The sequence below is a fragment of the Trichechus manatus genome, unplaced genomic scaffold (genome assembly GCF_000243295.1).
Source record: "Trichechus manatus latirostris isolate Lorelei unplaced genomic scaffold, TriManLat1.0 scaffold00390, whole genome shotgun sequence".
NCBI lineage: Eukaryota > Metazoa > Chordata > Mammalia > Sirenia > Trichechidae > Trichechus > Trichechus manatus.
The window spans coordinates 272,253-289,931 of NW_004444326.1; the positions used below are offsets into that span (position 1 = coordinate 272,253).

Below are 17,679 nucleotides of genomic sequence, written 5' to 3' on the forward strand. Positions count from 1 at the left end.
TTTTGGTATTCCGGTATCACTCTTCTTTGCTTGGGATTCCTGTCCTTTTGGTATGCCGGAATCACTCTTCTTTGCTTGGGATTCCTGTCCTTTTAATATTCCAGCATCACTCTCCTGTCCTTGGGATTCCTGTCCTTTTGGTATACTAGTATCACTCTTTTTTACTTGGGAGTCCGGTCCTTTTAGTATTCCTGTATCACTCTTCTTTACTTGGGCTTCCTTTCCTTTTAATATTCCAGCATCACTCTCCTCTACCTTGACCTCTGTTTCTATCTTGTCTTTTCCCAACTCAGTGCTTTTTGCTTTTCCTATTGACTCCTTTTTGCTTCTTGATATCAAGGATCCCTCAGAATCTGCAATTGTGACTTCTTTTATTAATGTTTTCTTGCTTTCCTCTTGGCTACTCTGAGCCTTTGTAATGCTTCCACTTTTTAGAATCCGGGCTTTGGGATCTGATTTTTTTGCAAGTTCTCCATCCATGTAACCTGGAAATATAACTGAGCACACAACAAAAGTGCATGATTCAGATATCAAGTATTTTTTGTTTATTCCTATATTTTTCCTGATATTGATTTCTTTTTCTTTTGTCTAAAACTGATAAACTGGAGGTAACTTGAAATTTTCCTGAAAATATAAAATGGTGGAACTCTACACATAAAATTATATAAGTAGTGATAAAATTCCAGACTCTTTTCAATAAATTGGAAGATAAATGAGAGAAAAGGTGAAATGTACTATAAGTGAACCGACATTTGTTCAGTAGATTATGGCTAATGAATAATGCCTAATGGCTAAAGGAAGATGTATTCTGAAAAATAGAATTTGGTTTTAGAAAAAATTGTGGAAAGAAGCAAAAATTATTTCTTAAAATAGAAAAAGGAAACTCAAAATATGCTTTCTATATTGAATAAAAGCACATCTATCTCACTATGCAAAAGTTAATGGTAGTACTAATTGATACTTACTGAGTGCTTACTATATCTGTTCTAAGCACTTTCCATGTATTAGCTCATTCAATCCTCACAACAACCACATAGAATAGGGTAGGATAACTATTATTATCCCTGTTTTACAAATGAAGAAACTGAAGCATATAGACTTTCAACGAATGCGTACATGGTCATGTAACTAGTAAGTGGTAGAGCTGAGATTTGAACCTGAGTAGTCAGACTCAGAGTTCAGCTTTAACCATCACCCAAGACTGGTTCTTACAATATCTGCTAACTCACTTTGCAGAAATTTCAGGTCCTTTTTTATCATGTGCAGCTATCATGCACATAATCAGCTGTAGTATGTTTCCATTTTTGTGTGATCTAATAAACGTGAATTTGTTTTCTTCCGTGTTTTTTCAGTAATTTGACTCCCTGAATTACATTAAAAAATTTCTATGCTACCAAGGAGAATTGTGTGAATTCTTTCTGTGGAGCTGAGGTACACCCTGCTTTGAGGAAACCAAATATTTAATGCAGTAGAAAGAACACTGAATTTGAAAGCTGAATCAGAACATGTAGGTTTACTACCCCATGCTAGCTGGGTTTATTTGGGTAAATCAGTTAACCCCCAGGACTTACTTTCCTCTTATTTAGTCTGCTCTGACCACTTTATAGAGTTACTGAGAGATTCTAGACATATGTTTAAGGAGCATGGCCTTTGGAGACAAACTGGTTCAAATCCTGGCTCCACACCAAACTGGCTAGGTGGACCTTGGGCATCTATAAAATGGGGGTAATAATAGTAGCTAGCTCACAGAGGGGTTGTGAGGATTAAATACTATCACATAAATAAACATTCAATATAGTACATGGAACATAGTAAGCAGTCAATAAATATTAGCTATTACTACTACCAAATGCAAGCAAAAACTCTCTCTGATCTATCAAGACAAGGCATTCTTAGTTTGAAATAAATAATTTAGCGGAGTAGTTAATTGCATTACAAGAAGATTTCTTGCTTAAAAATTAATTATTGGAGTGTTTTTTACATAGAAAGCTTTCTGGTACATTTAGGGTTTGATGTTTGTAAAACTGACATGCACCTAACTTTAGAATTTTATCAGTTGTAAAAAGTGAGGCACACCTGCACTAGATAAGAAGGTAATTATAAATTACAAGGGGTATTGTAGTTCAGTCTTCTTTGGCTTTTCTCTTTGGTATTTTAAGCTTTTGACACCACTATAAAAATAACATTAGGAATCTTGCAGTAATGCTTTCTGAACCCTTTTGTGTAATTTTCCCTTTAGTGTTGTTCATTAAGCTATGGGTACAGATTTTTTTTTCTACAAAAACCCATTTATAATTTTCTAAAGAAAATAAGTAGTAATATATTCTAATCATTGCTGTATTGTGAAAGATAGCACAGAATATTTTGATCTCTAATAGTGCTATCAACGGACACTGTTTTATTTTGTCTGAGGAGAGGTGGTGTGGTGTAGAGAAGAGCATGTTTTTTCATTGAAGCTTCTAACCTTAAGCGTTCCATGATGTGTACTCCTCAAACAAGCTGATTTTTCTTAACATATGAATATTTTTAGTTTTACCATCTCTTGGTGGGTAATTTATTTGATGTTTACTACTGTGTAAAATATACATCACCCAATTTTTTAAACCTAAGTTTACCTTCTAAACTCTATAGATTTTGTTAATCAAAATTAAGTATTCTAGGACTTAATGAAACAGTGTTTACGCTAGCTATGCTTTTCCTAATCTTATAGAATTTTAAAGAATTTTATCCTTTTTCCCACTACACTGAAAAATATTTTTAGTCACTTTTAACCCTATGGTGTGCAATTCTACTCTGCACTCATAGGGTGGTCATGAGTCAGAATCGACTTGATGGCAATTAACAACAGTAGCAACAATTAGTATCTTCATACCCTTGATCATTTTACTATCTTCTCTGCATCTTTTCTATCTTGAACTTAATTAACAGAAATTAGATTTTCTAGGATATATTTTCAGGAACATAGCTCTTCTATAAAATGAGATTCACTTTTATTTCAACTTTGCATTGCAAAAGTTAGTCACAGAAAATTATCCCACCAAATTCTAAGTCGTTCTCTCCCTTCCTTTGCCAGATCTCAAGATAGCATATAATCTTTTTCTCCTCAAACCTTATAATCTTGCTATAATTAATTACATTGTAAATCTCCATAATATAAAGATTTGTAAACTCTGTGAAATTTGCAACTCCATTTATGCAGGCCATAGCCCATACAACAAAATTCTAATATAATCAAAAGATTTAATCAAGCTTTTGGAGATCATTGTAAAGTATTCAGGATTAAAAATTAATGATGAAAAAATTTAAATTGCATTAATTTTGTTAAAGCAGAAAGATATCATGAATTAAGTGTTGTGTTACTAATTGTAAGTATATGAAAATTAAAATAATGTAGAATATAGACTATGTACTTTATTAGGAACTAATCTAACAGTTTCTTTATCCAGTGGCTGGCAGGCAGTGCATAATCAGATCTAGACTCTAAAAGATCTGTTAAGCATCAGAGAGATGAATCATTATAATTCTCAGGCCATGAGTTAACATTTTTAAAGATCATCTACTTATTAGCTGAATGTGGAGGTGAGAAATAAAAGGCTCAACTTGAGAAGATGGTAATATCTGAGGGACTGATCTGCTTTAAATCTTTCTATGGACATTGAACTAAGCTTTAATCTCCTTCAAAAAAATCAGTTGGGAAGAATACATTTGAAGATTATATCAACAAGAGTATTTTTTTAATAAGAAAATATATTTTTTAATTAAACTGATTTTTTTCTGGCAACTTTAAAAAATGTATTCACTTAATTCATTTCCAGGAAGGGACTTGGCCTGTTATCTCTCCTCAGAGCCCCCTTTCTTTTTGTAAAGGAAACACACAAGATCACAGTCCTATCACCTTCCCTACATGGGGAGGGTGCGTGAGGGACGTGTGGTGGTCTGAGCCCTTTCAGGTCCTCCAGACACATGAGTGTTGCTCTGAATGAATACTGGTTCTTATATACTGTGAATTAAAAGAAAATAATTGTCCCTTTCAACCTCACCCTCTCTTCCTGAAACCCACTTTCTTTCTAGGGCTAACTAAGAAAAAATGAACGGGGCTTAAACATGATTAAATATAAAGACATATTTTGTGTTTGTCAGTGATTGGAATGTTTGAGATGCTTGAAATGGGCGTCACTACATTTAAGTCTTACTTGTTTCGTAAGACTATATATTTACAGTTTTAAAACAGTATTATTCTGTTTTGTTTTGTATGATTTCCTTGAAGAACTGAGCCATGCATGAAATAATTCTGTTTACAGAGCAATCTAAATTTAGAAAACAGTTAAAAGTCAAACATTAATTTGAATGGGAATCCTTCTATTTTTAAAAGTACTTTTGTGTACATTTAATTGTCCCGCTTCTCTAGTAGCTGTATATTTATATTTATAAACATTTGATTTATAGATAAAGTTTCGTGACTAATCACAAAAAAAGGCATTTGTGGTTCAGTACAGGAGGCAATGTGTTGGTATGAAAACAGTATGCCCTTCAGAGACAGGAAGTCTTGAGTTTGAATGTTGACGCTGATGTTTACCAACTTTTTAACTTTAGGCAAATGTCTGTCCAGTTTCCTGATCTGTGAAGTGGGGATAATAATAGCTACTGGGCATGGCTATTATAAGAATAAGAGATTATGTTTTTGAAAGTGCTTAGTACACTACACTATATATAGTAGGTGTTCAATACTTACTGTTCCTCAAAGGTAAAAAGCAACAGATTTGATGAGATTTTGTTCTTAGTTTTTTTTTTTTCTCCTATTAATATGATTCAGTGGGCCTTCATTTATAACTAAAAATGGTTTTAAATTTCAGCCAGGAACTAATGGCATTCAGAAACTCATCTTTCCTTCATTATATTCTGCTGGGAGTCAGTGAGGAGATTGCTTTTCAGAGTCTAGAATACGGCCAGAGATTATGGCATCCTTTCAGATGAACTTCATCTCCTCTATATAAACCTCTCCAAAAAAAGTTATTTAAAATCTTGGAAGATTCTGGAAATTGGGGCCTTTAAAATAACCTTAGAAGCATGAGCCTCTATTTTGGGAGTAAAATCCAGGCTAGAAAGCATACAAACAATGTAAAATAGAGTTGAGAATAAACAAGGAACTTACCCAGAGGAGATAGTGCTAAAAATAAAACACAAAAAAAGATCAGTGAATATTTTCTAACTCAAAGACAACCCAGCCCCCAGTGATGCCTCTTCTACATGAATGCAGAAGCAGGACGTCTGGGGAGTATAACCCTCTGTTTTATCCTCAGTGAAATACAGTAGCAGAAGTGCTGCTGGCCAAAGCTTCCCCATCTCATTTCACAGAAAGGAATTTGTTTAGGATGTCATTTAGCAAAGTGTATGGGATTGAATTGTTGGGTAAGTAATATCTATTCTACTGAAAACTGAACTATTACATTTCCTACCTTTCTTTGTTTTTTTCCAAGTCAGACTTTTACCACTCTCCTTCTGATCAGTTTGAAAATGTGTATTGTTGGTTAATTATCAAAATTGACGTTTATTCTTTATGTCAATTTTATTGTTGTTTTTGGGTGCTGTCAAGTCAGTTTTTGACTCATAGTGACCCCATGTGACAGAGTAGAACTACCCCATAGGGTCTTTATCCCACAGAGCAGAACTACCCCATAGGGTCTTTCTCCCACAGAGCTGCTGGGTGGGTTTGAGCCGCCAACCTTTTGGTTAACAGCCTGGCTGCTTAACCATTGTGCCGCAGGACTCCTTTGTCAGTTTAAAAATAAAAATTATCAGCTGCCAGATTATAGCACAGAGAAAACAAGCTTCCTTGTGATAGACGATATGGGAATTTAAGCTGCCAGAATCATAGTGACGCTGTAGGACAGAGTAGAACTGCCCCATAGCGTTTTCAAGGAGCAGCTGGTGTATTCAAACTGCTGACCTTTTGCTTAGCAGCCGAGCTCTTAACCACTGTACCTCCAGGGCTCCAGAATCAAATATAAGACTATTATATGTTGTTACAAAATGAAAATAGATAAGGGAATCAAAATGGAAATATGAGGAAACCACTTACTTAACAAACATTGACTGCTCTAAGGCAGATGAACTTGGAATACAAGAAAATTTGGGAATAAGAGCTTAAAGGTTCTATTTAGACATAGAAATAGGTAAGGTAAGGGAATGACCCCCCAGACCCAAACTTACTGATTGTTCCAGAACTGTCCACTGAAAGAGACAAAGACACACACATCAGTAGATATTGTTGGGCATTCTCATCTTCCCCAATCCTTAAGCCTCTGCATTGGATGAAACCTATGTCATGAATAATCCTGAACCTCCATTTCTCTTCCTCCTTTTCTTGGCCTGTTGTAGTTTAGGAAGTCTTGTGACAAGCTACTTTAAATATTATTGAAGCTAATCACCTTTACTTTTAATTAATCATTAGCAATTTTGTCTAGAGTTTCAAGATTACAATTTAGAAAATATGAGATGTACTGCATAATGGTCTGATTTAGAGGATGCATGCTAATACTATCCTTTGACATTGTTTAATATAAACTATTTAAGGTACATTTGTGACCAGGTACTGTAATGTGCGTGTATCTCTTGTGTTGATGTTTCTTAATACACCTAGCACGAAAAGCACAAAATAAGAAGAAAGTATAAAATTTTTGAGAAACACTATACCCAGGATTATGTTTACCAGGGATAAAAATGAGGAGTTAGGCTATTTAAATCCTGTAGCAGTGGTTGGCCAAAGCACAGACCACAGGAGAAATCCAGCCAGCTGCCTGTTTTTGTACATCCTTTAAACTAAGAATGGATGTTATATTTTTAAGTAGTAGAAAAAAATAAGAATACTGTTGTATGACAATTATATGAAATTCAAATTTCAGTGTCCACAAATAAAGTTTTGTTGGGATGTATCCGTGCGCTGATTTTTTTCTATATTGCCTATGACTGCTTTTGGGTTACAACAGCAGAGTTGGGTAGTTGTGACAGACCGTCTGGCCTGCAAAGATTAAAATATGTATTATTTGGTCCTTTACAGGAAAAGTTTGCTCACCCTTCCACTAGAGGAAATTAAAGAGTCATTGGGTTTAGAAATAGATTAGGAATTTACTAGTGGGAACTTGAGATATTCCTGAAAATCAAACCAAGAAGCTAGATTAATGATAGAATTTTTTTGGGTCAGAAATACAGTGCTCCTTACTTACATCTCCCCAACCATTCTTATAGGGTACCATAAAGACCCCTAGCAGGATATAATGAAATATGATGGGAGAGCAGATTCCTTGGTGTGTTATAAGAACCTGATACTCCTCACCACCTTTATGACTCTGTCCATGGTCCAAGTTACTGTAACCTCTTTAACTGCTCTCTGCATGCACACTTGCCCCTCAGTCAATTCCCAATACAGCAGCGAGAGGCATCCTTTTAAAATATCATCAGATCAAGTCACTCCCCTGCTTAACAACCACCAATGGCTCCCCATCTTGCTCAGAGTCAGTGGCTTTCAAGGAAGACTCTGGAAGATCTGTCCCTCCATAGCTCTCTGATAACTTCTATTTCTTTCATTTTTCATTTTGCTGTAGCCACGCTTGCTTTCTTGTTTTTCCTCAAATAGTCGGGAAATGCTTCTACTCCAGCGTGGCTCACTTGCTGTCTCCTCTGCCAAAATATTCTCCTCTCAGATATCCATTCCACATGGCTATATTTTCTCATCTCTTTCATGTTTTTCTCAATTGTCAGCTTTGTGAGACTTTCCCTGTCACCCCTTTTAAAATTTCCAATTCTCTCCCCTCCACTCTCTATTTCCTTACTCATTTCTACAGACATTAATACCTTCTATAATCCATACCAAACCAAACCCATTGCTGTTGAGTCGATTCCGACTCACAGCAACCCTATAGGACAGAGTAGAACTGCCCCATAGGGTTTCAAAGGAGCAGCTGGTGGATTCGAACTGCTGACCTTTTGGTTAGCAGCTAATCTCTTAACCACTGCTCCACCAGGGCTCCAACACCTTCTATAAACCCTATATTTTACTCATTTCACCTGTATTAATGTCTCTCTTCCCTCGCTTCCACTTCACCTACCACAAGTTCTATGAAGGCAAGGATTTTTGCTGTATTCCCAGTGTTTAGAGCAGAACCTGGTTTTAAATGATGTTCAAAAAATCTGTGTCGAATGAACAGCCTAATCCTATAACTTCAGTGTTACCACTATCTTCCCTAGATTAGTCATCTTTTTCTACACTTTGCTGCCTCCCACTTTTCTATTTCCTGTCTCTCTTTCTTTGTCCCATTATCATCCTTTCCTTGCAGACAGTAAATGAAAGATACTTACCTATGGGTTCTATAGTTCCTTTTTTCTTTTATTGTGGCAAATATATATATATAACAGAACATTTGCCATTTCAACATTTTTGACATATACAGTTCAGTGACATTATGTTCATCGTGTTGTGCAACCATCACCACTATCCATTTCCAAATTTTTCTATCACTCTTAACAGAAGCTCAGTGACCCCTAAGCTATGACTTCCTTTTTCCTCTTCCCTCCCAATCCATACATTTGCTTTATCTAGACATTTCACATAAGTGGGATCATACAGTATTTGCCCTTTTTTGACTGGTTTGTTTCACTCAGCATAATGTTTTCATGGTTCATCCATACTGTAGTATGTATGTATCAGGACTTCATTTCTCTTGATGGCTGAATAATGTTCCATTGCATGTATGTAGCACATTTTGTTCATCCATTCATCTGTTGCTGGACATTTAGGCTGTTTCCACCTTTTGGCTATTATGAATAGTGCTACAATTCTTTTGGGTATATATCTAACAGTGGAATTGCTGAATCATATGGTAATTCTACATTTAACTTTTTAAGGAAACTCCAAACTGTTTTCCGCAGAAGCTGTACTGTTTTACAGGTCTTACTAGCAATGAAAATGTTTCAATTTTTCCACATCTTTGCCAACACCTGTTATTTTCCGTTCGTTTGATCACAGTCATCTTGTGTGTGTGTGTGTGTGGTGGGGGGGTGGTGAAGTGATATCTCATCGTGGTTCTGATTTGCATTTCCCTAATGACTAATGACATTAAGTATCTTTTCATGCACTTGTTGGCTATTTGTATTTCTTCTTTGATGAAATGTCTATTTAAGTTTCAGTATCATTTGCTGAGGACTACATTTCCTTCCTCCTTTGAATTTCTTTTGTGCATTTGCAAAAAATTAACTGGGTGCATCTGTGTTGGTCTGTTTCTAGACTCTCTATTCTGTTGTATTGATCCATGTTTCTGTACCTTCTCCAATACCACACTGTCTTGTCAACTGTAGCTGTACAATAAGTCTTAATATCAGATAGGGTGATTCCTCCCACTTTATTCTTCTCAAAATTATTTTAGCTATCCTACATTATAAATTTTAGAATAAGCTTGTATATAAAAAAACCAAAACCAAACCCGATGCCATTGAGTCAATGCTGACTCATAGGACAGAGTAGAACTGCCCCATAGAGTTTCCAAGGCTGTGATCTTTACAGAAGCAGACTGCCACAGCTTTCTGGCATTGGTGGGTTTGAACTGCTTACCTTTCGGTTAGCAGCTGAGTACTTAACCACTGCACCACCAGGGCTCCTAAGTTTGTATACAGCTACAAAAAATTTTTGCTAGAAATTTGATAGGAATTGAATTAAACCTATAGATCAAGTTGAGGAAGTTTACATCTTTACCATATTGAGTCTTCCAATTCATGCACACTTTTTGTCTCTCCATTTACTTATATCTTTGATATCTTTCCTCAGTGTTTTATAATTTTAAGCACACAGATCATATACATGTTTTATGAGATTTATACCTAGGCATTTCATTTTTTTGAGGCAATTGTAAATAGTATCATATTTTAAATTTTGGTTTCCACATATTTGTTGTTAGTAAGTAGGAATATGATTGATTTTTGTGTGTTGATCTTATATTCTGTAACTTGCTGAACTCACTTATTAGTTCTACAAGCTTTATTTGCGGATTCCTTGGGATTTTGTACATATACAATTGTATCACTTACAAATAGAGATAGTTTTATTTCTGCCTATCCAATTTATATACCTTGTATTTTCTTTTCTTGCCTTATTGTGTAGGCTAGGGCTTCCAGTACTACACTGAATAAGAGTGGAGAGAGTAGACATCCTTGCTTTGTTCCTGGCCTTAGGGGGAAACCATTCATTTTTTTACCACTGTGTATAATGTTAGCTGTAGGTTTCTATAGATGCTCTTAGCCAAATTAAGGACCTCTATTCCAAATTTGCTGAGAGATTTTATTATGAATGGGTATTTAATTTTGTCAAATGCTTTTTTGATTCGAGCATGTGGTTTTTCTTCTTTAGATTGTTGTTATGGTGAGTTACACTGATGTTTGAATATTGACCCAGCCTTGTTCATAGTATAATTATCCTTTTAGTGGTTGCAAGATCTGTAGTTAAATCCCGTTACATTCTGGATATTGATGATTACTTCTTCTCTCTTTTTAACTTTGTCAGTCTTGCTACAGATTTACCAATTTTGTTGATTTTTTCAAAGAATCAAATCTTTATTAATTTTCTCTATTTTTTGCTTTTCAATTTTTTTTTTGAATTCTGCTCTTTATTATTTCCTTTATTCTGTTTTCTTTAGGTTTATTTTGCTCTTCTTTTTCTAGTTTCTTGAGGTGGGAGCTTAGATTATTGAGCTAAGACTTCCTGTTTCTAATGTAAGTATTTAAGGCTATATAGTTCCCTCTCAGCACTGCTTTAGCTGCATTCCACAAATTTTGATATGTTGTATTTCATTTTCATTTAGTTCTAAGTATTTTTAAATTTCCTTTGAGACTTCCCCTTTTACTCATGAATTATTTAAAAATGTATTCTTAATCTCTCAGTGTTTGAAGACTTTCCTGTTACTGCTTTTCAGTTTGATTCCATTATAGTCAGAAAACATGCTTTATATGATTTCAATTCTTCTAAGTTGTTGAGGTTTGTTTTATAATCCATGATATGGTGTATATGATATATGTTCTATGTATGTTTGAAAATAATGCTGTTGTTGGGTGAAGTGTTCTAACACGCCAATTATATTGTGTTAGTTGAATTTGTTGTTCAGTTGTTCGTTGCTAAGAACGGAGTTTCGAGGTGTTGAAGTTTTCAGCTATAATGGTGGAACTTTGTATTTCTCTTCTCAGCTCTGTCAGTCTTTTTTCTGTATGTATTTTGAACCTCTGTTATTTGGTTCATATACATTTATGATTTCTATGTCTTCTTGGTGTATTGATTATTTTATCATTATCTAATGTTCCTCTTTGTCCCTGGTAATTTTCTTTGCTCTCAAGTCTACTTTATGTGATATTAATATAGTCATTCTTCATTTTTTAAAACATTAATGCTTGCATGGTATATCTTTTTCCACCCTTTTACTTTCAACCTACCTATATTGTTAAATTTTAAGTGAGTTTCTTGTAGACAGCATATAGTTGGGTCAGATTTTTTATCCATTCTGCCAATTTCTGTTTTTCAATTAGACTGTAGGCCTAAGATCTACAGTTTCTTTTGAAAATGAAACACAAGTAAAGTAGTGCAGTTTACTTGAGTATTATGAAAGACAAGTTCAAATTCAATTCTCCCAAGGAGAGGAAGTCAGAAAAGGCTTCCAAAATACTGATGTCCTAACTCTTCTCTGCCATAATGGTGGTCCATGTTTAGATATGATAAACTTTAGGAAGGAGAGGAAAAAGATCAGCCTTTCTCTTTTATTTTCAACTCTAATTTAGTTAGTATTCTCTTAAACAAAGAGAACATTTTGTAGTCTGTCCCTCCTTATACTCTGACCTCTTTCATCCCTTAATGTTTGAAATTTTGTTTTATGACCCTATAGTTTCTGATTGAAATATAGATTTCTTAGTGTGTTATTTCCACGGACTTGCCTGTGATCTGACCCCAATATACTTTGCCAGCATTGTTTCCCTTTGTTTCTCTTCTCAAACTTAATTTTCTAACCATACGACAAACTTTTTCTCTTTGTTTTTGTCATATGGTTTCCTGAGTCACTGGACCTTTGATGTATGAAAACAAGCAAACAAACAGACAAATGAACCAACAAACAAACAAAAAACCTATTTGTATCTTAAAGGGATACTAGAAAGTGTGGAGGAAAAGGAATGGAAAACAATATGACTCTTGGGGTTGAGAGTGGTCAGATGTCAAAAGTGTCAGTGCAAAGAAAGGAACCCAGGTGTTACAGAGGACTAGAGGAAACTATAACTGAGAAAGAGAATAGGAACTTACCGGCTGCTACTGGAGCAATTGCTAAAATAGAAAATAAAATGAGTTAGTTTTTTGTTTTTATTTATGTTTTTTTTAAGTCATTCACTCAGTTCCCACTGAAAATGTGTTGGAACACCAGGAAATGGACTTTTGGGAAACATTAAATCTTATAAGAGTATGCTACTCCTTATTAATTCAAGATTAACTCTACTATAATAACTTAAGTAGGTCATTTTGGAAGGCCTGTTATATGAATAAAGCTTACTTTTTTAATTAAAAATATTTTAAAATTTACCCAGGACAAAAGATCACAACCTTTCAGGAGACTGGTTAACAATTACAGATTACTAACTTAATTTTCCTCTTCATCTTCTTTTTTGTCTTTTAACTTTTCTCTTCCTTTAAAACCCCTCTCCCCATGCCAGCTGTCATCCTAGTTCCTTCTGCAGTACAGAAAAGCTTATTCAAAATTATCAAAATTTTATATTTTCATCATGATAAGTTTTCCATGTTTTTCTTTCTGATAATCTCTGGGGTTTATAATGAGAACATCATAATTCTAAAGCTGGCTTGAGAAATAACATGTGTTAGAAGAAAACTTCCAGATATTTTAGGATACTGAAGAATAGCAGAATTAAGGAAGAAAAAGGAATTTATACACGAGGCTTGTGTCCTTTGCTAAACTACCAACACACGGTACTATGATTTGCCTGGGACATAGAGTCAAGGTTTCTCACTTGCACATCTCTCAGAAGTATAGAATAAGGCAGGACAAGCATAAGCTATAATGACAAATATGAAATCCCAAGAGCTTCAATTTCCTGATCCTCTTCTATAGCCCTAAATCTTTGATGGTGTATATCTTGGGTGAGCAAAATGGAGGTGAGTTTAGGCCATTTTCCTTTTCTTTTCAATTTTTATGAGAAATTAAAACTCTTCAAGAGGTAACTATATTTATTTTAATTTAAATTTTGCTTTTATTTTTTTCCTATTTCGATTCTTTAATCTCATAATATCCGTGTTCTGTTTTTTGCCTTTCATTATATTATTCTGTATATACATTATAGTGTATCTTCCATTGTAATACATCTATATTACTTAGTTTATTCATTACTTGCCTTATTAAAAATAATAGAACCAAATCCTTTATTAGTTTAGGAAATTATATATATACATATATATATCATATATATATTTGCAAGCCTGTGTCTTTCCTCTTTATCCTTTGCATCAATAGATTTTTCACTTAAAATCAATAACTTTAGGCAATGCAGAAAAATATGAAAGCAAAGGAGATGGGGAAACGTGCCACTTAGGTTTTGCATTAGCAGATGTGAATACAGGCAATCAGAGCATTGGACCCAAACCCTGTGGAAGGCCAAAGGACACTAGAATTGCCAATGAAACGGCATATTGGTGAGTTTTGGAAAATAACTCTAATAAATCAACCCTACACGAAGTTCAAGCTTCCAAAAATTCAGTTACCAATCATATTCTTTACAGTGGGAGAGAAAAAGAATTCCCGAGGCCACTCTTCTTCCTAAGAAGGAAGCTGCAATGAAATTTGATAGATCAGACCTTCTGTTGCTTTTGTTTTGTAGCCTAAGGCTGGAGGGCAAAGTTGGAGACACATCATTATACCCACAACTTCATATAAACTGCAGGTAATTGGAGAGTGGTGAAGGATGGCATGTGATAATTATTATTGTTAATGGTATTAGTAATTATTAATACTTAGATATTAGTTTTCAGTTAATACCAAATATTGACTTCACGTAATTATTATACATTAGTGCTATTTATGAGTTATAAGCTAATGGTGACTGTAAAGACTGTTATTACAATAAGTTAAAGATTTATCATCTTTTGGTCACAGGTCATTTAGGAGAAAAAGAATTGTAATATAGTCATTTGATAAAAATGTCTGGCTTGTGTGTTGGGTAGAAGAAAGATTGGAAACAGGTAAATTTATATAAAAAATCTCATTCAAGGCAAAGTCAACCCTCCACCTAATGTCTTGAACAAAACTTGTCTTAATGCTAGTGCTCCTAAAAATAGTAATAATGGACAAACCTTTATTATATGATAAACGTAACTACCTGTCTCACAATACTTACAATACTTGGACTAGCTAATGTCAGCTTAGAAGAAGCTCTTTAAGACTGTCAAATAAAGGACTAAACTAGTAGATGTACTTCTGGATCCTCTATCTACACCATATAAAAGTAGATCCTCTCTGCGGGTTTTATCTGAAATAGTAGCTAACATGATTTCTCTTGCTAACAGAGTTGGTAAGGCTGTTATCCTAGAGTAACTGTAAAACAAAAATTTTAATTCTATGCTAGGAGAGATCAGAGAGAAGGGAGGAAAATATGTATATACACACATCTTTCTTAGTTGGGTAAAAAGCAGAATTCCGTATTCCTTGGTGATTTTTGAAAAAATGATTTGCTTGAAAATACTCCACTGAACAGTATGCTAAGGTAGATCCTTGCAGCACTAACAGGAGGATATCAGATGTTGCCCCATTCAAACTTAGCTTTTATAATTTTCCTGCCTTCTCTCTTTTGCCTGAGAGGCCCAAATTCTCCACTTTCCCTCTCTCATTTTCAGAGTTTACTAGTGGCTTGATTTGTTACTGAAAAAATGTTTAAACTGTCACCAGCAATGGTTTTTCATTCTTATTTTTTTCTCTACCAGTAGGGGTTTATGCTTTCCACAATTTATAAATTTAAGTCAGTTACTTCAGCGATGTGAAAATGGGAGTAAAATAGGGAGTGAGAATATCGAGATTCTTAAGCAAATTATTAAATAGAGATAAGACCAAATAGAGATGATACAAATTAAATTTTTAGAGAGAGTAAATAATTAATCAGAGTCACATATCTGGTAAGTGTTTTAGCTGGGATTTGAACCTTGTTCCATCTAATTCCTTTCTTAAGGACTACATTATATTACGGTAGCTTTTTTTTTTTTTTAACAATTAATGGCATGTGAATACTCCATATTTAGAATTATTACTTAATCATATCTCTAGAGATGGAATTATGAGTTTAAAAGACAGTATACTTCAAATTTACTTTTTACAGGGCTATATTAATTTACAGTTGGACGAGCAATGTATGAATGTATAATTTTTCCAATGTCTTGCCAGTATTGCTTATTTTATTTAAATTTTCCTCTTTATTAGGTGGAAAATGCTGTCTCAGGATGTTCACTTTCTGTCTTTTATTTTTTTGCCAGTCAATGGGCATATTATAGTTCCTAAGTTCATCAGTAATGTAAGAGGATACTCGATAATGGGAAGGCAAAGGGGATTGGGAGATATGCATGCAAAATCCTTTACTCCAAGGAAAATTTTTTTAAAGAAACTAGAATTTAGAAATAGATGAAATAACTTACCAACAGGTATTGGAGTAACTGGTAGAACAACATGAAAGAAATATGTATTAGTGGAATTTTTGGATCAAGAATATAGTTTCCTTTCTTGCCCTTTTTAAGGAGGTAACAAATGGATCTTGTAAGACACTAAACCTTCCCCAGAAAGACTCCATAATGGAAGAAGATTCATTAGCATTTCTTTGGTGATGAAAGAGTAGTCTCAGTCTGATGGGAATGTCTTCAGTATATTTCTCATAGCTTAACTAATTCTTTTTCCTTCCAATCTAGTATGGTGGGTTTAAATCCTGCACAGAACTTTTAGACAATTATAAATTTGAATCCGAATTGCAGTTATTCTCCCTTCTTTCCCCACGAGTAACATATCCCACAGTTTTTCCTCTATTCCTCCTTGGTATCTCCACTTCGTCATATCCCACCCTATATGCCTTGTTTTCATGGCAGTTATGGGAAGTTTTGTTATTAAAAACTACTTGAATTTTTTATTTTTTAGGAAACAAAATGTTTCTTCTATACTTAGTCTCTTAGCCAAATATTTCTCTTTCCATAGAGTGAATACTAACTCAGCAGTTTACTGAGTAAGGGGGAGAAAGGGTATTTATACATAGAAGCGTGAAATGGAATTGGTCAGAGTTAGGAAAAATTTTCTCCACCATTTGGGATCCCAGTTTATACCAGAGTTATGAAAACAAAAGGAACTTACTGACAGGTACTGCTACTTGTTCTAAAATCCAAACACAAATAGTTAGTATGGGTTGACATTGATAACAGAATTGACAATATAATAACATTCTAATTGATACCACTTCCAATAGGAATTGCTGGAATGAAAAGGAAGCAAGCTCCAAACCTTCCACAGGTGTTACTTTAGTCTCTCTTTTTCAGTAACATAGTCATTTTGAAAGGGCAGGAAAGAGGTGAAGTTATTTTCCTTTTGTCATCTAGTTTCTCTTAGAAATTGAAATACCATAGAACTGGAAAAGTCTCGTTTACTTTAAATTTTGCTTCCATTTTTATTCCACTTCCTTCTCTCATTGCTTACTCTTTCATGGGTTTCCCCACCTTTCTCTGTCATTTCTTATATTTAATTAAAAATATATTCTTTTTGCCGACAAGTCAGTAGAGCCAATCCGAAGACGTTTCCATCCCACTCTTTATTATAATTTTTTATTAATTTCATTTTCCAATAATTCAAAGCAGAAGAAATTGGTTGAACATGCAAACATCTATAAATATGAGAATTCTAGTACAGTCGGAAGTGAGTGTTGTTGTAGCTGCTTTTGAGTTGATTCTGACTCATGGTAACCCCATGTGTTAGTATAGAACTGCTCCATTGGGCTTCCTTGGCTGAAATCTTTATGGAAGCAGATTGCCAGGCCTTCTGGGTAGGGTGAACCACCAGCCTTTAGGTTAGCAGTGGAGTGCAAACTCTTTGCACCACCCAGGACCTTAGAAGTGAGTGAAACCGTCCCTTTTCCTGTCTGCCTCCTCAGGAAATAGTCTATGATCGCTATTATATCCTTACCATGTGTCATGTTGGAGACCTGGTGGCACAGTGGTGAAGCGTTCGGCTGCTAAACAAAAGGTTGGCAGTTTGAATCCTCCAGTCACTCCTTGGAAACCTGACGGGACAATTCTACTCTGTCCTATAGTCCTATAAAGTCATTAGGAATCAACTCGAAGGCAATGGTTTTGTTTCTTTTTTCTGTGTGTTTTTTTTTTTTAATTTTACTTCAGGTGAAGGCTTACAGAACAAATAATTTCTCATGAAACAGTACTACACATATTGTTTTATGACATTGGTTAACAACCCCACAACATGTGAACCCTCTAACTTCTCAACCTTTTTTTTTGGTGAAAATACACATAGCCAAAAATACACCATTTCAAAAATTTCTACATGCACAGTTCAGTGACATTGACTACATTCTTCCAATTGTGCTGTTATTCTCACTTAAGATGAAGGCTTACAGAAC

General features: G+C 34.6%; 1 protein-coding gene across 1 annotated transcript in view; it reads right to left on the bottom strand.

Moving 5' to 3' along the window:
• Positions 1–17,679, bottom strand: part of TSBP1 (testis expressed basic protein 1) — a gene marked incomplete at its 5' end in the record, with an annotated part of 67,176 nt that overhangs the window by 589 nt on the left and 48,908 nt on the right. Inside the window, 2 exons of the mRNA XM_004391003.1 lie at positions 5–497; positions 5,153–5,167. Coding sequence (XP_004391060.1) covers positions 5–497; positions 5,153–5,167 — 508 coding nt within the window. The remainder of the gene's footprint in view (positions 1–4; positions 498–5,152; positions 5,168–17,679) is intronic.